Source organism: Rutidosis leptorrhynchoides, chromosome 3 (genome assembly GCF_046630445.1).
Source record: "Rutidosis leptorrhynchoides isolate AG116_Rl617_1_P2 chromosome 3, CSIRO_AGI_Rlap_v1, whole genome shotgun sequence".
NCBI classification, from domain to species: Eukaryota; Viridiplantae; Streptophyta; class Magnoliopsida; order Asterales; family Asteraceae; genus Rutidosis; species Rutidosis leptorrhynchoides.
In genome coordinates, this window is record NC_092335.1 from 251,375,086 (window position 1) to 251,398,536 (window position 23,451).

Below are 23,451 nucleotides of genomic sequence, written 5' to 3' on the forward strand. Positions count from 1 at the left end.
TAGATAACATATAAAGACCCCATCGTATTCGTATTGATCGGAATTAATCTCGACCCATGGTACCGTGTTGTCAAATGACGTGTTGCGTACATAAAGTACCGTGTTGTCAAATGACGTGTTGCGTACAATCATGAGGTCTTATTAACATAAATATAAATGTTAGTGAAGTTAATAAGAGTTAGATTACAGAAAATATAATTCAGGCGTTATAACCGACCATATATAACTTAACATAAATATAAATGTTAGTGAAGTTAATAAGAGTTAGATTACAGAAAATATAATTCAGGTGGTATAACCGACCATATATAACTTAGCATAAATATAAATGTTAGTGAAGTTAATAAGAGGTAGATTACAGAAAATATAATTCAGGCGGTATAACCGACCATATATAACTTAACATAAATATAAATGTTAGTGAAGTTAATAAAAGTTAGATTACAGAAATATAATTCAGGCGATATAACCGACCATATATAACTTAAATAACATAAATATAAATGTTAGTGAAGTTAATAAAAGTTAGATAATTTCTTACCTTGATTAGTGACGTGTGCTTGCTTAGATAAACCTTGATTATACGGAGCACTTCGTGCTGATAACGTGTTATAATTCAGTAGGCTTATAACTACCTTTAGTGGCCTGGTTCTTGACTGTAGACTACTGATAAGTATATAGAGGGAATATGAAAGAAGTATGTGTTTTCTTATTTATTCTCAAAGTGTACATTATGAGCTTACATAACACATATATTTATACTAATAAAAATCTACTATACAAAATATAATAATAATAAAAGTACCATCCATAATTGACTTTTATAACAATTCTGCTTTTAAAAAAAAATTATACATTTTCTTAAAAGATCTTAATACCTGTCTTTTTTCCATATATAAATTGGCATGAGGTTTCAGAGCATGAGAGACCAAAGAACATAAAGACAGCTTTTTCTACACACAGTTTCTTGATCTAAATCCAATAAAGATATCATTATGGGTTTTGGGTACCAAAATAAGATCTTTCTTCTTCTTCTTCTTCTTCTACTTGTTCAACTTCACCTATTGTTGGTTGTAACATTTGCTAAAACGCAAGTACTCTCCTTATCAACATATAGTAGTAATAGTAGTGATTTAAGTGTAAATTCTTCATTATTTAAAGTAAGTAAAGTTGGAAGAGGAAGGGTTAAAGGAAGAGGGTTATTAGGGTGTGGTTTATATGAAGGAAAATGGGTTTTAGACACTTCATATCCACTTTATGCAGCTTCAAGTTGCCCTTTTATTGATTCAGAATTTGATTGTATTAAACATGGTCGTTTGGATACTCAGTATCTTAAGTATTCGTGGAAGCCAGATTCTTGTGACCTCCCAAGGTACATTCTCCTTATTTTTCTTTTAACATAAACTCGAACAATAGGTTCAGTCATTTAAACTGAACCCATGGTTCAGTTAATTATGGTTAATAGTTTCATAACCGAATATGACTAAACATAAGTTTCGACATAGATAAAATGCCACATTCAAGTCCAAAGTTAGCGTTCTCCAGACTCGAATTCAAATAGATTTGAATTGATCTACTAATTTTGTGTCTGAACTTGTATGGCATTGGTCAAGTCTTGATCAAGAGTTCAATACAACGAGCTAAAGAAGCTTTCGTATAAGTAACTTACCCTTATCCATTTATATTTCACACTAAAAGCAAATGAATTGAATGAAGTAACACTTTTGCATTAAATACAATTCAATTTGTTTTTTTAATGTCTCAAACTCTCATTTATTGAAGTGAATGACCTAAATATATACGGAGTAATATATTCACATTCCGCTAGATTAATTTGCAATATATATAATACACATCACTATAATTTATAATTTAGCCAAACCATTCAATTACAGTAATAATTTTAAATCATTCAATTATTGAGACATATAGCGTTGTCATGCACATTCACATTATTATCTTATCGTCTTCCTTATTACATTATTATCTTTATGATTAATTAAATTAATATATTTGTAGATTTGATGGGCTGGATTTGTTAAATAGATGGAGAGGGAAAAAGGTGATGTTCGTGGGTGACTCACTGAGTTTGAATCAGTGGGAATCATTGGCTTGTTTGCTTCATGCGTCGGTGCCCAATTCCAACACCACTTTTTTGCACAAAAGTGGTCTTACTACCCTTATTTTTCAGGTTTTTTTTAATTCCTTTTCTTTTCTTGTTAATTGTTTTTAGAGAACTTTTACCACCATTGTAACTTTATTATATTATATTATATTATGGGTTTTTAATTCAAAAATATACCAAATATATTCAATGTTTTTATTGTTTCTAGTAAATAAATTAAGCTTTGTATATTTGAAACTTTAAATGTCACTAAATTAAAAATAGTTAGTGTTGCTTTTAAATCAATAGTAGTTGGCCACTTAACGGGCCTACTTATCATATGGTAGGCAATGTAGATTTTTAGTAGATCGATCTACTAAGCATATCAAATCATCTTAAACTCTTTTAAAGTTTTTTTATGTTAACTTTAATCGTAAATATTTCTATTTATGTTATATAATATTGATAAAATTTATATGAATAGATTGAGTTTATAATGCGATTTTAGTTATATAATTTTTATTAAATAATATATAATATAAATAAATATATTTATAATCAAAGTTAACTAAAAAAAGACTTTTTTATCAAATTTGAACAAGAGTTTTTATAATGTTAGCCCTCACGGGCCCTGGCGGATCTAGGAATGACAACCAGTGGTGTCACTGGTTAAAGACTAAAAAAAAATTCTACTAGCTGACTTATTTTAGTAGTGTCACACAAAAATATTTATATTATCCACTGGTGTCACTAGTTAAAACCTTAAAAATTTTCCACTATATCGCATATTTCAGTGGTGTCTCGTGCTACCACTCAACTCTATATAGGTACGCCCCTGCTCAGGGCTATCCTTAAGAGTAACTTCCAACTTCCACTAATTAAAAAAATAAATAAATAAATCTTAATAAACCACACGTTTTATTAACAACCGGCACAAGTCAAATTGATTTTAATAACTGTCCTCCTTTCTCTAGCAAAAAACGAGTAAAATTGCATAGATAAAATGCATTGACCTTTTAAGATACAGATGAAGGAAAATCAATACCAACATGATTCATTTTAAAGAGGTATATTACATATCACAATTCGATCAAATTGTAATACTATATGGATTTTTTATATCCATGTAAACTCAATGTATAACATTCATCCATATTGTTCTATTTTTAATTTTTAATTTCCTTCAGTTACTGAATGTATACATATACATTTATATATAATGTTTGCTATAAAAAAGGATTGAAGAATAATATATATATATTTGACTATTATAATGTGAATGTGGTTGGCAGTTTTTAGATAGTTAGATATTAGTGTAAATAATATAATTCATACGAGCAGTTTTCAACAATTTGTTGGTACTTATTATATTTAGTTGAAAATTAGTCCTTTAAGGATACCCTGAGGGCTAACAATAACAGTAGAAAAACTCTGAACAATTATAGTGGACAACCTAAGTACTCCGTAATTTTTATGTGTTTAATTTAATTTACCTTTTTTCTACAAAAGGGCCCACTTATCCAACGAGCCCAAAAGCACCACCGTTACACCGTATGAAAACATGAATGGTACGGTGGACCTGGTGATTGAGATGGGTTAATTTAGACAATTTTGAGTATGTTTGTTTGCGTTTTACATGTCAACTATCATGTCACTTCCTAAAAATAAAGACAAATGACAATCACGGATCGAATACAAGTTAAAATCGTTAGTCATTAAAGTACGTAGTACTTGTTTTTTCCGCCTTTTGAGAATTAATACTCATGCATGTAATTTGACATTTTTTTATATTTTTGAAAGTACCAATATGCATTTAAGTATTTCTTTTTCAACACACATAACGTTAAAAACTTAAACATCGTAGAACACTAGTTGCCTATGTCACCAGTCATTCGAGTTAGGTAGTACATTTTATTTCAATTTTGTACAAATAAAAATAAAAGTATATAATTAATTAAGTGTTACTAGGAGCGTTTATTTGATAAGTTAATCTAAATTTAATAGCAGTCAACACTTAACCTTAGAAACAACTTAACTTGATATTTAAAACATGAAAATTAAAATAATTATAGGTTTGATTATATTGTTGTACTACAAACAAGGTTGTAAAAGTCGCGAGTCGGGGATGCATCGGTCGAGACCTAAAAAGGACGCGTTGGCCGAGTCGTGGACGCGTCGTGGACGCGTCGGGGACGCATCGGTCGTTGACCAACGTTGACTTTATCAATAATTTCTTAAATAAATATTTATATATATATAAAATAGTTGGTTATGTACCATAAATTTCTTAAATAAGAACTTGAATTTAAATACAATCAAACTTCAAACTCAATTAATGTTACCGAGTACATAATCAGTAAGGACATAGAGAAAAGAGTGGCCCAAAAAATGAAAACAAACCCTAATTTTAAAACATATCACATCTTGACAAAAATTTGACTGATTTTGACCGTTTTTGACCAACTTTAACCATCTTTGACAGACTTTGACCGAACTTTTAGCTTTGACCGTCTTTTGAGTCATTTTCAGAAAAACGGGACGGAGAACTCAAAAAACGATGCATTGGCCGACGCGTTGACCAAGTCTGCCGACTTTTAGAACACTGACTATAAGGACTACTATATTGTACATGTGTTCCAAGTAGGGATGGCAATGGATGTTCCATCCATGGTATCCACCCGATCCAATCCATATATAATGGATATGGATGATGTAAATGGATGATAAATGGATACGGATATGGATATGGATGATCAAAATATTTCATGGATCGGATATGGATGATAATCTATCATCCATGGATATATCCGGTACCACCCGAAATACATCAATACATACATATATACGTACTAAAATACATACATATGCATCTACATATCGATATACATATACATATAACCTACAAAATTGTAAACCACTAACCAAAATAAGGGTTATGAAACTAATAATTATAATACTGTTAATAATAATGTTAAACGTTACACGTTTATATTAATTTAAACATATATTCACCTATATTGTAACGTCTTTTATTCAATTAAAGTCCTGATCGGCGAAAATTACAATAAAAACATATGTAATAATCTAAAAACATAAAGAATATGCATTTACATGTGTTATAATCAATATTTAATTGTGAAAATCGTCGTTAGATTAACATTTAATTTAATATCCAACGGATATCCATTAACCCGCTTAATCTAACGGATATGGATATAGATGGATGAACTGAGATTAAACGGATATGGATATGGATATGGATAGACAAAAATTAAATGGATATGGATATAGATATGACATTATCCGATCCATATCTGATCCATTGCCATTACCAGTTCCAAGATGTATCATATGACATGGTACTAATTTTAAACATAGTGTTGTCAACCTGTTATTTTCTACCACCAATAATACACTAATGATGATTTTGACTGTCTCCCACTTCACATAAAATTCTAGTTTCAAGAATATATGTTTTTTTTTTTTTTTTTTTTTTTATAAATTTAACACAAGAATTTTTTATATAAATATTGTTGATTGTATCTTCGTCAATTGCACTTAAGCTTTATTTATTTTAATTTCATTTATTTATATGGATATGGATGTGACCTAATCAAGTTATGAAATAAACATTCTTTTCTTACAAACTCAATATACATCGAGTTTTATGATATATACCGACCACCGATGAACATAAGTTTTATACATAAAGTGTGTTTGGCACACCAGGTTTTTTAGAGGTTGTGTTTATAATTTTAATAAATTTCAAGTTAAAATCTTTGTTTAATAGACATAAATATTAGAACTTATGAAACTTAAAAGCTCTTAAAAAAATAAGCTCTTCACAATAACTTATGAAAAAAGCAGAATTATGAATTGGAAAAAATAAGATAAACTAGTTTATCAAACACTTACGACAAGTGATAGGTTGAGCATCAAAAATAAGTTAGCTCCAGCTAGAACTAGTTTCATCCAAACAAATAAATTTTATAAAAGAAATAATTAGCCCAATTATGCTATAGAAGCATGTCGTTCCCAATGTGGAAGGAGATAAGTAACTGCGACACGAAGTGATTCCATTATGGGCGAGGTGTAATTTTGGATTTATATAGCGTGTAACATAACATGCGCCCAAACCTCAACTATTGTTATAAACTACAAACATTAAAAAAAAAAAAGCTGCAACTCGCAGCTAAATGTTTGTTTGTTTTTTCTCTATGGATTAGATGACGGCTTAAACCACCATTAGCATAAATATGAATTAATATTACCATTAAGATGTTTCAATGTGTTGTACAAAGTGATTAACGTAAATTTGGAGTAAAATTTTAACGTTGTTAAAATGTTATAATTCACTCATGATTCTTATTGATAAAAGAGGTCAAATATATAGTACATTATTTGATCTCATATCACTTGATTTTAGGAATCCTACATTTAATATGAGATATGGATAGATATGCCTACATTTAATGCTAGATATTACATAAGATATTGTGTGCGTCTAATATCCGTTAACATCCCCCCGCAGTTTGAGCAGGAGAGGAATGAACGGTCAAACTGGATTAAAACGCTAAAAACTAAATAACATTCTTCTTTCCGAGCAGACTGATATTCGTTGATGTGGTTGCGTATTGTTTGACTGCGTTTCCTTTTCCGTAACGTGTTTTTTTTTACGTCGTGGCTTGCTTTGCTGTAACAACCCAAACCAACCCTCGACCAAACCACGCGAAAATACAATAAAAAAAAAAAAATTTCCTGTGCAGCATACCCGCGCGGCGCGCCAAAGTGGTCTGTCCGAAAAGTTTAAAAATGCGAAAAAGATCGGCTAGTTCCCTACATTTTTAGACGACACGCTTTTAACCACACATTCAAATATGTAAAACTATCACGATTCAAACATAAAAATGATGTTTTACAAGTGGGGCCCACATCGGCCGTTTTACGAGTTTAATACAATTTACGAGTTTCGACCACCAAAAAGTTTAAGTTCCAAACTACACAATGAGCATGGCGTTTGGGATTAAACTACCCAACTATCGGTCAAACTCCAAGAGCTACTAAAGCCAAAAGCGTCCCCTAGCATCAAGCGGGATCTCTAGTCCAAAACGATGCCCTTACCCTTGTCCAAAACCGAACCTATAAAATGGTAAACAACGAGAGGGTAAGCAAAGCTTAGTGAATGCAATAATTATACGAATACATATATAATTATACCTACTTGCATACACTTACACAACCGCAAACATGCTAGCAAACAACATTAGCTTATCGTCGCAATAACAAGCTATAATTCACCAATACCCCCAAGCTAGCATAACATCCGCATATAAATATAACTTGAATAATATAATATGCTTACAACACAAATAACCATGGTTAACCAATAGTACAAGGGAACGGCGCTCGCGAAAACGCCATCGGTGTTCATAACATCCGTTAGGGCACTTAACACCTCGCACCACTAACCCCTAGGGTGGCACCTTAACACCTCGGCACATCACCCCGAGTGGCATCTTAACACCTCGATGCATCACTCGTTAATTTACGGAGTGGTGTCTTAGCACCTCGACACTACACTCCTAGGTGGCATCTTAACACCTCGATGCTACACCCGAGTGGCATCTTAACACCTCGATGCTACACTCTTCAAGTGAAACGTGGTGTCTTAACACCTCGACACTACACCTTTCACGCTACAACAAATAGATACATTATATACACACGCATATAATTATTCCACTCACCTCAAAGTCTTGTGAAAAGATACCCGAGCTTGCAAGACCTCAAAGTAACGTACCCATCATATCATACACCTCATTAAACGCAACTCAAGTCGGTCAACCCAACCCTTTCACCATTCTAAGCCATTTTGACCCAATGGTGCAATTTCAACCCATTTGCACCCTTAGCCCTAAATTGGGTCAACACACACTAAAACCCTAATCATTCGTCAAGATGGGTTTAAAACACATTTAGGTCACAAGGCTAACTCGTTTTCATAATTGCTAGGCCACTTAGGTCATTAAAGACTCATTTGACCCATTTCAAGGTCAACACACCTATTTGGGTCATCCATACCCAATAACACCCATTTACATATTATTAAAGTGTTCTAGCACTAACTAACTAAATTTAAGACTCAAAAGTCCAATTAACACATTCAAACCCTAGGTTAGTCATCAATGAGCCTTCATAGCCCATATTCACCCAAAATCCCCAAAATACTAACAAAATGGGTCTTTGGTTCATCACTAGCCCAAACCCTAACCCTTAAAGCAATTAAAGTAAGAAAATGGGTTTTAAAACTTACCAACACAATCACCACCAGCTATCGACTAGATGAACGACTTTATAACTTGCACCGAGACCCGATTCAACCTCTTTCACCCTTTAATGGAGCTTTCTCACTCAAGGATTGCACTCTCTCTCTAAAGTTTAATTGGAGAAGATGAAGTTGTTGTGGGAGTAGTAAATGAGCTCCCCAAAACTGATCTAGGGTATTAAATTCGGCCCCAAAGTGAAATTACACAATTGCCCTCAAAATATCTATTTTAAAAAGAAGAAAGGAATCTGTCGCAGACAGATGGCGCGGCGCGCCACCTAGCCGCGCGGCGCGCGACATCCCAGTTCAGCATCTTTTCTCTTTTTAATTATGTGCAACCAAAACCCCAAAACTGAGTAACTTATATACACACATGTACACTACAATTATTCGGGTCTTACAACTCTCCCCCACTTATTCGGATTGCGTCCTCGCAATCCAAGCCGCATGACACGAGGGAAGATAAACCAACACGAACTCTTCGGGTTCCCAAGTGAACTCGGAACCTTTACTTCGTCGCCATTGAACCTTGAAAGTTCTCACCTCTTTATTTCTCAACATTTTCACCTTCTCGTCAAGGATAGCAATCAGTTCCTCGACATATTCTAACTTGTTGTTTAGCTCGATCTCGTCTAAAGGCATCCATGAGGAATCATCCGCAAGACACTTACGGAGGTGGGAAACATGAAATGTATTATGGATCCCCGCAAGCTCTTCGGGTAATTCCAATCGATATGCAACTTCACCAACACGAGCTAAAACCTTGAATGGCCCAATAAACCGAGGAGCTAACTTTCCCCGTTTTCGAAATCGGATAATACCCTTCCATGGCGAAACCTTAAGCATCACCATATCGCCTTCTTGGAACTCAATCAATCGCTTACGTCTATCGGCATACGACTTTTGCCTATCTTGAGCCTTCTTCAAATGTTCCCGAATCAAATCGATCTTGCTATTGGTCTCTAAAACCAAATCGGTACTCCCGATCTCTCTTTGACCCACTTCTCCCCAACAAACGGGAGTTCGTCACCTACGCCCATAAAGCATTTCGTAAGGTGGCATCCCGATACTAGTATGATAACTATTATTGTACGAGAATTCCACCAAAGGCAAATGCTCATCCCAACTACCACCGAAGTCAATGATGCACGCTCGTAGCATATCTTCCAAAGTTTGATTCGTACGTTCGGTTTGACCGTCCGTTTGAGGATGATACGCCGTGCTCAACTTCAATTGCGTACCCATATCTTCATGAAACTTTTCCCAAAACCGAGATGTAAAACGGGTATCTCGATCCGAAATAATAGATATAGGAACCCCATGTCGCGAGACCACTTCCTTGATAAACAACTTAGCCAAGGTCTCCGACGATATCGCTTCTTTAATGGGAAGAAACAAAGCGCTTTTTGTCAATCGGTCAACTATAACCCAAATCGAATCGAATTGGGTTCTCGCCGTTTTAGGTAACTTTGTAATGAAATCCATGGTAATGTGCTCCCATTTCCATTTCGGGATTTCTAATGGTTGCAACTTACCATACGGCTTTTGGTGTTCGGCTTTTACTTGTAAACACGTGACACATTGCTCAACATACTTCACAACATCACGTTTCATGCCCGGCCACCAATAATCTTTCTTCAAGTCAAGATACATTTTCGTCGCGCCCGGATGAATGGAGTATTTTGACTTATGTGCTTCATCAAGTAGCACTCGTCGGTAATCACCCATCTTAGGCACCCACACCCTTCCTTGGAAGGACAACAAACCACGTGGACCCATAGTAATAAACTCCGATTGGCCCACGATTCGCTCTGTATGCTTGTTGTGAACATAAGCCTCTATTTGAATCTCACCAAGCTTTTCAAGAAAATCGTTGGTAATAATCAAACGTAACGACCCCACTTTTATCGTCGGATGTTGACTCTTTCGACTCAACGCATCCGCGACCACATTCGCCTTACCCGGATGATAAAGTATTTCACAATCGTAGTCTTTCACCACATCCATCCACCTACGTTGGCGATAATTCAAATCTCGTTGATTAAAGAGATGTTTTAAACTCTTATGATCCGAATAAATCGTACACTTGACACCATACAAGTAATGGCACCAAATTTTCAACGCATGCACTACCGCCGCCAACTCAAGATCATGAGTCGGATACCTCGTTTCATGTTCCTTTAATTGTCGAGAGGCATAAGCGATGACCTTACCTCTTTGCATTAGAACACACCCGAGACCATTTAAGGAAGCATCACAATAAACCACCATGTCTTCAACACCTTCCGGTAACACTAACACCGGAGCTTGACACAACTTCTCTTTTAACAATTGAAAAGCAATTTCTTGCTCGTTCTCCCAACCAAACCTCGCATTCTTCCTTGTCAATTTCGTCAACGAAGAAGCGATCTTAGAAAAATCTTGGATAAACCGACGATAATAACCGGCCAATCCGAGAAAACTTCGGATTTCCGTAGGCGTAGTCGGTCGTCCCCAACTCTTCACCGTTTCGATCTTCCCCGGATCTACTTGAATCCCGTTTTCGTTCACAATATGACCAAGGAATTGAACTTCCCTTAGCCAAAATTCACATTTGGAGAACTTTGCATACAACTTCTCCTTTCGTAGCGTCTTCAATACTTCACGCAAATGATGTTCATGTTCGTTCATACTTTTCGAGTAGACTAGTATGTCGTCAATGAACACTATTACCGACTTGTCCAACATAGGTTGGCACACTCGGTTCATAAGATCCATGAATGCCGCCGGTGCATTCGTAAGACCAAAGGGCATAACTACAAACTCATAATTCCCGTAACGCGTTCGAAAAGCCGTTTTCTCTATGTCTTCCTCACGGACCCGCATTTGGTGATAGCCGGACCGTAGGTCGATCTTAGAGAAATACGTTGCACCTTGAAGTTGATCAAATAAATCGTCAATCCTAGGTAATGGATAACGATTCTTGATCGTCACTTTATTCAACTCACGGTAATCAATGCACATACGCATACTACCATCTTTCTTCTTCACAAATAACGCCGGAGCGCCCCATGGCGAAGCACTCGGCCGAATAAAACCCTTCTCGCCCAACTCTTGGGTTTGATTTAACAACTCTTGCATCTCCGTTGGCGCTAAACGATAAGGAGTTTTAGCAATGGGGGTAGCCCCCGGAACCAACTCGATGCGAAATTCAACTTGTCTTTCCGCCGGAACACCCGGTAATTCGTCCGGAAAAACGTCTTCGAATTCACTAACAACCGGAATTTCACGAATAGGTGGTGGCTCATTGCGAGTATCAACAACATGAGCAATGAAAGCCATGCCACCGGTAACAACAAAACGACGTGCCCGTGCAAAAGTGCATATCGGCACCGGTCTCCTTCGCTTATCACCATGAATAATTAACTCTCCCCCACTTAGGGTCTTCACACGAATAAACTTATCATGGCATGCAATATCGGCTCTATAACGATCGAGCCAATCCATACCAATGACAATATCAAAGTCGCCCAAGGTCATTGGAATAAGATCAATTTTAAAGGTTTCGGCACCAAAAACAACATCACAATTTTCACACACATCAACCACTAGCACCGTCTTGCCGTCCGCTATTTCGACTTCTATCGGACGACTTAACTTAGCTAACGGTCTATTAAGTTTAGGCACAAATTTAGGAGACACAAACGACAAATTTGCACCGCTATCGAAAAGAATCCTTGCCGGATTAGAATTAACCATGTAAGTACCTGAGACAACTTCGTGCGATTGTTTGGCTTCATCATTGGTCATCAAATAGTTGCGACCCCTAGCCGTACCCGCCGCCTTCTCTAACCGTTTCACATTGTCGTTTCGCAAGTCGGGACACTCCGGCTTCTTATGCCCTTCTTTGCCGCAATTAAAACAAGTGACTTTGTTCCCGGAACGTGGTTTCGGACACTCACGAGCCATATGACCCGGTTGCCCACAATTGTAGCACGTATAAGAAAACCCGCCGGTAGTGCCCTTCTTTGCACTATTGACACTTTCGGCCCCCCTCTTGCTCTTGCTCTTCTTGCTTGAGGCGTTAGAGTAACTAAAACCTTCAAATTTTCTTTTGGAAAACATGAAATCACTCTTTCTTGGAACCTCCGGCTCAAAACCCCGAGCCAACTCGTACAATTCATCAAAAGACTTAGCCATACCCCGACTAATCTTCCCCTTGTACTCATCATTCAAGGTACGGTAGAAATCCTGCATGAGCTTATGATCATCACCAACATATTCCGGGCAAAAACGAGTCTTTGCCAAGAATGTAGACTTAAGAGTAACTAAGTCCATTGAGCCTTGTTGCAAATGGTGCAACTCGTCCCGGATTCTATCGAGATCAGAAGAAGTTCGGTATTCCTTGAAAAACTCCTTCTTAAACTCTTCCCACGTCAAGCCCATACATTGTTCCTCACCATACAAGTTGATTTTATCATCCCACCATAACTTAGCCTCTTCTGGTAGCATGCTAGAGCCATACCTCGCCTTCTTCTCGGGAGGACATTCCGAGGTACGGAAAGCTCCCTCGATGTCGGAGATCCAACATGTACTTTTTAAAGGATCTCGTACCCCATTAAACATCGGGGGTTGAGCGTCCTTGAAATTCTTGTAGTGGAAGTCCCGCCTTCCTTCACCTCCTTCACTACGAGGATAAATGTTTCTAGCATCAAGGGCCTCTTCGATAGTGGCCTTCATTCGTTCATTTATCAAATCGGTCACTTGCCCATCGACCGAATCTTGGAAGACTTTTCGGACGTCCGTAAGAAAATCCGCTTTTAACTTTTTAAAGACGGCCTCAACCTTGGCCGAAAACTCGGCGTCCTCACTTGTACTTCCGTTATCATGATCTGGTCCGTTTCTCGTCTTCATTCTATAAAACGAAGTAGGTTAAGCGGCGAAACAAAAAGACATAACACGTATGTATATATACATATACACCACACTACCCCATCTTGCTCAACAATCGTCGTACATTGCTTGTTCGACACGATTTGCGCCCGTAACAATGGTAGCTAATCATTGTTACGCGAGCACGTCGCATTAACTTGCTAGTACAACGTCCATCTCGCTCGATGCTCGCTAAACATACATAACAAATAGCGCATGATTAGTTTACATAAACCTATGCACAAACCAATCCCGATCCGACCCAAAGTCCTACAAGTCCCGCATAGCGCACACACAAAAAGTCTAAGACTAAGCGCCTATCTCAAGTCACCTAAATCCCTTAGACCATGCTCTGATACCACTTGTAACAACCCAAACCAACCCTCGACCAAACCACGCGAAAATACAAAAAAAAAAAAAAAAATTCCTGTGCAGCATACCCGCGCGGCGCGCCAGGTAGGGGCGCGGCGCGCCAAAGTGGTCTGTCCGGAAAGTTTAAAAATGCGAAAAAGATCGGCTAGTTCCCGACATTTTTAGACGACACGCTTTTAACCACACATTCAAATATGTAAAACTATCACGATTCAAACATAAAAATGATGTTTTACAAGTGGGGCCCACATCGGCCGTTTTACGAGTTTAATACAATTTACGAGTTTCGACCACCAAAAATTTTAAGTTCCAAACTACACAATGAGCATGGCGTTTGGGATTAAACTACCCAACTATCGGTCAAACTCCAAGAGCTACTAAAGCCAAAAGCGTCCCCTAGCATCAAGCGGGATCTCTAGTCCAAAACGATGCCCTTACCCTTGTCCAAAACCGAACCTATAAAATGGTAAACAACGAGAGGGTAAGCAAAGCTTAGGGAATGCAATAATTATACGAATACATATATAATTATACCTACTTGCATACACTTACACAACCGCAAACATGCTAGCAAACAACATTAGCTTATCGTCGCAATAACAAGCTATAATTCACCAATACCCCCAAGCTAGCATAACATCCGCATATAAATATAACTTGAATAATATAATATGCTTACAACACAAATAACCATGGTTAACCAATAGTACAAGGGAACGGCGCTCGCGAAAACGCCATCAGTATTCATAACATCCGTTAGGGCACTTAATACCTCGCACCACTAACCCCTAGGGTGGCACCTTAACACCTCGGCACATCACCCCGAGTGGCATCTTAACACCTCGATGCATCACTCGTTAATTTACGGAGTGGTGTCTTAGCACCTCGACACTACACTCCTAGGTGGCATCTTAACACCTCGATGCTACACCCGAGTGGCATCTTAACACCTCGATGCTACACTCTTCACGTGAAACGTGGTGTCTTAACACCTCGACACTACACCTTTCACGCTACAACAAATAGATACATTATATACATACGCATATAATTATTCCACTCACCTCAAAGTCTTGTGAAAAGATACCCGAGCTTGCAAGACCTCAAAGTAACGTACCTATCATATCATACACCTCATTAAACGCAACTCAAGTCGGTCAACCCAACCCTTTCACCATTCTAAGCCATTTTGACCCAATGGTGCAATTTCAACCCATTTGCACCCTTAGCCCTAAATTGGGTCAACACACACCAAAACCCTAATCATTCGTCAAGATGGGTTTAAAACACATTTAGGTCACAAGGCTAACTCGTTTTCATAATTGTTAGGCCACTTAGGTCATTAAAGACTCATTTGACCCATTTCAAGGTCAACACACCCATTTGGGTCATCCATACCCAATAACACCCATTTACATATTATTAAAGTGTTCTAGCACTAACTAACTAAATTTAAGACTCAAAAGTCCAATTAACACATTCAAACCCTAGGTTAGTCATCAATGAGCCTTCATAACCCATATTCACCCAAAATCCCCAAAATACTAACAAATTGGGTCTTTGGTTCATCACTAGCCCAAACCCTAACCCTTAAAGCAATTAAAGTAAGAAATTGGGTTTTAAAACTTACCAACACAATCACCACGTAGCTATCGACTAGATGAACGACTTTATAACTTGCACCGAGACCCGATTCAACCTCTTTCACCATTTAATGGAGCTTTCTCACTCAAGGATTGCACTCTCTCTCTAGAGTTTAATTGGAGAAGATGAAGTTATTGTGGGAGTAGTAAATGAGCTCCCCAAAACTGATCTAGGGTATTAAATTCGGCCCCAAAGTGAAATTACACAATTGCCCTCAAAATATCTATTTTAAAAAGAAGAAAGGAATCTGTCGCAGACAGATGGCGCGGCGCGTCACCTAGCCGCGCGGCGCGCGACATCCCAGTTCAGCATCTTTTCTCTTTTTAATTATGTGCAACCAAAACCCTAAAACTGAGTAACTTATATACACACATGTATACTACAATTATTCGGGTCTTACATTTGCCTAAGGATTGAGCAGGACTTGGGTATTGAACTTTGTCGACGATAACCAGTCTTTATTGGAATAGATTATTATTCTTATTATTAATATTCTTATTATTTTTTATTTTATTTTTTTCGAGGTTTGGAACCTAGTCTAGCTAGGCGGCTCATCCTCACGCCGATTATACCCATATATATATATATATATATATATATATATATATATATATATATATATATATATATATATATATATATATATATATATATATATATATATATATATATATATATATATATTCTTTAAGAGCCCGTGCGTTGCACGGCAGGCCCTAATAAAAAAGTATAAAATTCGATTGAAGTTATTAAGAAAGGAGAAAACATCTTCAATATAAAACATATAAGTGGACATGTAAACAAACAATGTTCTGAATTCAACCAATCCAAAAAAGTTGTTCCAAGGAATGTTATAAAGATTCATAAATTGCATAAAAGTGGTTCATAAAAAAAGTTGAAAAGGAAGCGTAACACTTTAGTTGTTGGAAACATGATAGTAGTAGAAGGTACGGTATATGTACACGTATAATTTGAACACACGTATATGTTATATCAACTAAATAAAGAGAGTACAAAATGACGATTACACGACAACTACAAAATGACGATAAACAGTCATAGTAATTACTTTGCACTCAAGCTGTTGCCCACGCCTCTCCATGTTGTCTTTCATGTGCATCTTTATCCCCTGAAATAAAAAAAATCAAATAATAACATTATCATTGTGCATACTTTATCATCAAAAAAACTGATATAAAAGATCACAAAGAGCAAACAACTTGTTAGAATCATGAAGTAAAGAATTTTACAATTATAAGAAAAAGATGTCTAATAGACTATACAAAATCACTAAATATGGAACAATTAGAATTTCATGAATCTACATTGACGTAACAAATCAAATGAACTATACATTTTCACGTGATAATAAAGATCAAAAATTGATTTGTACGACTAATGAAAAAAGATGATAACAGGATAAAAATGGTCACAACTAAATACATCAAATTAAAAATAAATTACCAGATGGAATCGATAAAATTATGACGTTGGTGTAGTTTGGAATACGTTGTAGCACCATATTCTTCAGTCATCTATCATCTCAATTGTTCCTTCACATGTGAGTTCAGACTGTAAATTTAGTAGGTAATTCGTGTCAGTGCGGATTCTTATTCATATACTGTTAATCTAAATTTTAACACAAAGAACGGGAACTAAACAACACATTTAAAAATTATTATTTTTGCATTCTTATACTGTCATCCAGGGGGGAAAACCAAAAAAGAAAAAAAAGGAAACATTTATCGAAAAGTCGAAATTACCACAACCTGAGAAAGTAAACTGCAAAATAAATAAAAAATTGAAAAAATAAAGATGATTAAACTTACTTCGTAAGGGTTGGGTTTCCTGGATATTGGGTTCGACAAAGTTTCGGCGATCCTTTCTTTTGCTTGTTCTGCGTTCTTGTAGCGAGTTTTGTTTACATGAAGTACTAGATTTGTGTTGTATTTCTCTTTGTACCCGTGTGTTTGTTGTTTTTTTTTATCAGTGAAGTGGTGTATACACGACTGATCAGTAAAGCAAATTCAGAAGATTCAGATTTAATTTTCTTTAAGGTGTAAGAATCATCATAACCAAATACTTAACATATAAAAAAACACATATATAGAGAACACCTCAACTTCATGATCAACATGCGATCGACATGTTTGATCATTAGTAGTCAAGGACTCTATTAAAGGCCCGGGCTGCAATGTAATATGTGCCTATTGGTTGGTCAGCTTTGATGAGTACATCTGTGGTTTGACCCGGTCCAAGCATAAGGACCTTGGTTGTAAACGGTTTTAAGTATGATGCATCGGCTCCTACTACAGTTAGTTTGTGATGATTAAAGTAGCCCGTTTTACCGGGTCAACCCATTAACCAAATTTATGTGTAACTCATTTTACCACATTTAAGAAAAAGATCAGTTTTTTCAACATAATGATTGAAGTAGCCCATTTTTCCAGGTCAACCCGTCACCCAAATTTATGTGTAACCCAGTTTACCACATTCAAGGAAAAGATCAGTTCTATAACATAATGATTAAAGTAGCCCATTTTACTAGGTCAACCCATTACCCATATTTATGTGTAACCCATTTTATCACTGCATCCTATAGATGCTGATATGATTAACAAAAACAAACCTTTGCTGAAGCATTTATAAAGATCACCGGGTTGACCATTGATTGTATATTCGTCAGAAACATTCGGAGCTGGTTTCATGTTCTCATTGCTTCTCGTATAACATCAATCGGGTTTGCAACCCACCATTCACCTGCACATGATCATCATCATCATCATCATAATATAGTGTCGAGTATCCAAACTTTGAAATTCAAAGAATGTAGTAAATGAATAAAGTGCGTACCAAAATGTTTGCAGGTGATCTTTAAAAAAAATGTTTGCATCTTTATCGCTATCATTTAATGACTCCCGGTTATAATGAACTTATAAAAATATGCTTTTTGAATGTATACTACTGTATTAATAATACACAACAATTAAGGCATACACTATCTGCGCTGACAATTACATGAATCTTCATAAAATCCAGAAACATCTGCATTTTTATAAGGCATAATACATTAGAGACACAACATTTGAAACCAAAAGTAGATAAAATTAAAAAAAATTAAGTTTAATAAGTTCTTAACATATTAAAGGCATAACAACTGAAACAAAAAGTAGATAAAAAATAAATTAAGTGACTGTCTAACTGTCATACCTCTATTCAGAAGTCTTGAAATTCAGGCTGAAAGGTCAATTGCTTGGGGTAAAAATTCTAACTCAAATATGAAACTGTATAATACCTGAAAAAATAATGATGACAAAATTAACCTTGCCTATGTATACCCATAACCCATTTCAGTCACAACCTCAACAATACTCATCTCTCTGTATATAAATTTAAACTATATACTATACTTTATTTATTTGACAGTCATGTTTATACTCACGGGTTTTCTCGAAAAAAAACATATACAATATACATATACAATATACAATATTTATTAAAAGAAATAATAAATAACGTAAACTCGAAATTTTACGCACCATGTAACACTTTCTTGAATACTTGTGCTACTACCAATATGAATCAACATTAAAGTTGTTGCACCCTGAATTGGCCAATTTTCAAGTAAAAATGGTTTTAAACAGATAAGTCATTTCCTTTTCATGTATTATTAAGAAAAATGTTACTTTAAAGGCTGGATAACATGATGTGATCTTTCTGAATTAACCCTCATTGGGATGTACAACGACATTTTTGACAAAAATCATTAGTCTCTAAAGAGCTCTCATCACTTTGATGTCATCATTAGTCGTTCAAAAAAAAAAACCCTTTGATATCATCATCCTATATAGTCGAGAAAACTGATAGAAGTTTATTGAAGTGATAGATTTTGACTGATTCCTAAATCATCAAGTTCTTTACTGCTTGAAACAGAGGTTAAACATACCTTATTAGCTCATTTTTTTTATGGCAAGACAACATCAGCCCTTGTGGTACCTTATTCACCTGGTTAAGATAAATCGTATACACGTACAAATGTTAAAATAATGTTAACATTATCCGATTGATAGTAGTAACCCACATAGGACTTGATTGGGAAAAAAATGAACAATGTTAAAATGACTATACAAAGCTAAAACATAGAAGACACTGATATAAAAAAATCGGTTGTTGCTACTAATTTTAATCGATTAAACGAAATGAGACATTGGCATAAATCACTCAAACATTTTGCCACCTACAAAAAATTAACCGCTTATATTTGACCCAATCATTTTGCCACCTATAAGGCTTAAGATAGAACATGTGAAAAGGATCTTCTTGTTTCTTCATTCATCCATACTAAACATTATAATGTTGAAAGTTTCGTTAACGTTGTGATACAAAAATACATACCTAATCAAGATAATTCTGAATCAAGCATTGATGGGGATACACAAACCATCCAAATATAATTAGCAAGCAACAAAGCATATCAAATATGAAACACAATCCTTCTCTAACTTGTGATGAGTAGAACCAAAAGTTTAACAATATGCTATCTGCGAAAAATCATTACACGTGACAAACAACATTGAAGTGATGAAATCAGTATGCATTCTGCATAAAAAATCTATAATCAAACAAATACAAAAAAAAAAAAAAAAAAAAAAAAATTACCTTCATTGAATTATTGAATTATGTTGCTTAAAACAAAAGCTTTATGAATTGGATTGACAATTTTAACCTATACAAACATTTGCGGGTTAAAGATGAACTCTAAACTTTTCAATTAGAGAATTATAAAAATAAAAAACAAAGGTTAACATATGAACTGATACACATCTCAGTGGTTTGCGTATTAATCAACAAATTCGAAAAACATAAATTAGCTTTTACATCAAGCCAACAAAATTAAACCGTAATGAAAAAAATCAGAAACAATTAGTTAGTACATACCTGATTGTATACTGAATGGAAATCATTTGGTCTTCAAATTGAACTGATTGGAAATCGATTGAAAAGTAGCACAAACCCTAAAAAAATATACGATAAAATATGAATGTAATGAAAACGAACAGTCAAATTATACGATAACCTTGAAGTAATTTCTGGAATATGAAAGCAGACGTCCGAATTCCAAAAAATACCGAGAAAAGTGTATCACATATGTGTTCATTCAATCTATTTGCAAATCCTAAAAAAATAAAATTAAAAAAAAAATAGTTGAATTAACATATGATTCCGATGAATGCTGGATCGGTACCGGAATCGATTAGGAGTTAAATTAGGGTTTTTTCAATACGATAGTCGTTTGCATACAACATGCCAATAAAATATGAATCGGAGAAATATACATAATCAACAATTACCGCAATAAGATCAATTGTGGATGCTGACCGGTGTAGAAGCAAAAGACTGTATTTTTTCGGGCGCAGAATTTTCGGATAACTTGTGTTCATCGGACGAAAACAATTCATCGTCCAGCAGTGGTTTTAAGAATAATCGGTACCGTTATGCGTGAAAAAAACCGAGGATTAGTAATACACCTTTTCCGTTAAAGGTTGTTGTCGTCGGAGAACGTAAATGGGGGAAAAGAAACACTGAATTCGTTTGGTTTTTGGTTAGGGAAGAAGAGAGAAATTAGGAGAGAAAGAGAGAGAGGGAGAATGAACGAATAGAATGGTGCAACTGATATTGTGCATTCAGTGTATTGGTGGACACGTGTACCCCATTGTAGTGTGACACTTGTAAGTTAGATAGGGGTCTATGTGAGGTTTCGACACATTGGAGGTGTACATCACGCTTTATGTGATGAAGTGATATATATATATATATATATATATATATATATATATATATATATATATATACTCCATAATATGTTAACTGTGGAAGAAATTGTTTCCTTATTCCAAAAGAAAAATGAATAATTGATAAATGGGGTAGGTACACTATATTGAGTGGATGCATTCATTATGATTACACGGATATTATTCTACCAGAAAGTGAATAGGGTCCACACTCCTTTCTTTTAAAGCTCAATTTTCTCAACATCATTAGAAGAACGCAGTACCTAAATTGAAGTCACCGGAAACAGAACAACGGCATGAGGTGCACACGCCGAAAAAATACGTGATGTTGCTGCTCCGGTGGTGAGATAACGGTATATGTTTCAACCGTGGTTTGTATGCTTTTTTTTTGATGAATTTTGAAGGAAATTGAAATGCAAAAGAAAATATAGATAGAAGACTGAAGAGGTTCGGTATTGATGGTGGATAGGAAGATGATTTAATGGGTGGTAGAGCAGAAGCGGCACACATTCGGCCGACTAGGTTTTGGATCAAACTCTCTGATACTATGTTAGAATGTTATAATTCACCCATAATTCTTATTGATCAAAGAGGTCAAATATATAGTACATGATTTGATCTCATATCCTTTGATTTTAGGGATCCTACATTTAATATGAGATATGGATAGATATGCCTACATTTAATGTTAGATATTACATAAGATATTGTGTACGTCTAATATCAAGCGTGACAACTATTATCATTTATTTATTTTTTCCCGGTAAAGAGGTATTTTATTAATCAGGGAACATGACAATTATTAAACAAAGTATTTTTAGCATTTTAACGACAAAATTTCCGTCTTTTTATGTTGACATTTAAATTGAATATATTTATATTCGTTTACGTACTATTTATTTTTCATAGTTCCACAACTTAATTAACTGTAATGATCCTATTTATACGTAGGATTACAATTCAACGATATACCTGTATCGTTCACCATATCTAGTGGATATCGTGAAACAAGCCATCGGACGAGTTTTGACTTTGGATTCTATTAGTGGAGGCGATACATGGAACGAAATGGATGTGCTCGTCTTCAACTCATGGCATTGGTGGACCCACACCGGTGATCTACAACCGTATGGTTCTTATTATATTACTCCGTATATTTTATTCTAAAAAATGAACTTAATTTTTTGTTACTTTTAAACGTTAAATATATGTTGTTACAGCTTTGATTACATACAAGATGGATCAACCGTGTCTAAAGATATGGACCGGCTAACGGCATACTACAAAGGGATGACCACATGGGGAAAATGGGTTGACCTTAACATTGACACGTCCAAGACTAAAGTGTTCTTTCAAGGGATCTCTCCTACACATTACATGCAAGTACACTAACCATCTAATCCATAATCATACTCATAAATCTATTATGTAGTAATATTTTCAACAACTTTTTAGTTTGTTTGATTTAAACTTACAAAGTAATTTAATATACAATTTTAATGAAACCAGGGGAAAGGAATGGGGATCATCATCAAAAAACTGTAATGGAGAATTACAACCAATAGAAGGTGGATCGTACCCGGGCGGCTTACCTGAAGCTCAAGTTGTTTTAAACAAAGTCTTAAGTGGTATAAAGAAACCTGTAACATTACTTGATGTCACAACGCTATCTCAACTGAGAAAAGATGCACATCCGTCATCTTATGGAGACTCGGGTGTCGATTGTAGCCATTGGTGTGTTCCTGGATTACCTGATATTTGGAATCAACTCTTGTATACAACATTCCTCAATTGAAAACACGGTAGATTTGAAGCAAAGATGATTTATTATTCATAAAATCAATACGTTACAAGGAAGATATGTAAAAATATTGTTCATTTGTAGATGTTAAGAACATGATTTGCACTGTAACGCTAAAAGCATGACAATCTAAACACTTTTCTCTATGATATAGATTACAATAACTTTTAGTTGGATATTATTCGTCGTTTAGTTACAGCTTTTCAAATATTTGAGTGAGAAGTCATCCCTTTTATTCATAATGAATACAGAGTACTTGATATGATATTAGTCAGTTACCTGAACAAAGTATACATGTGCTAATAAAGACTATTTCAGCAATACGATTAGGATACCTAAATAACAACGAATGACAATCAACCAGAACATTACAGCTGAAAGTAAATCAGTTATAATGTTCAAAATGAAGTTTAAAACAAACTACATTCTGTTATATACTTCACTTACGTTGAATCTTACAAAAGAAAGGCACGATTTGGCGGTATTAGTTTCTTTCAATACT

At 35.4% G+C, this 23,451-nt stretch overlaps 1 protein-coding gene across 2 annotated transcripts; it reads left to right on the forward strand.

Moving 5' to 3' along the window:
- Window positions 1–995: 995 nt before the first annotated feature.
- LOC139897354 (protein trichome birefringence-like 38) lies at window positions 996–22,943 on the forward strand. 2 transcript variants are annotated; one of them, XM_071880050.1, is made up of 6 exons: window positions 996–1,066; window positions 1,139–1,372; window positions 2,020–2,191; window positions 22,100–22,275; window positions 22,369–22,527; window positions 22,658–22,943. In XM_071880050.1, exons 1-6 carry the CDS (start codon window positions 996–998, stop codon window positions 22,941–22,943), a joined length of 1,098 nt encoding a protein of 365 aa, XP_071736151.1. The 2 variants fall into 2 exon arrangements, with proteins under 2 accessions (XP_071736151.1, XP_071736150.1); XM_071880049.1 differs by having other exon boundaries at window positions 996–1,372.
- The last annotated feature ends 508 nt before the right edge of the window (window positions 22,944–23,451 follow it).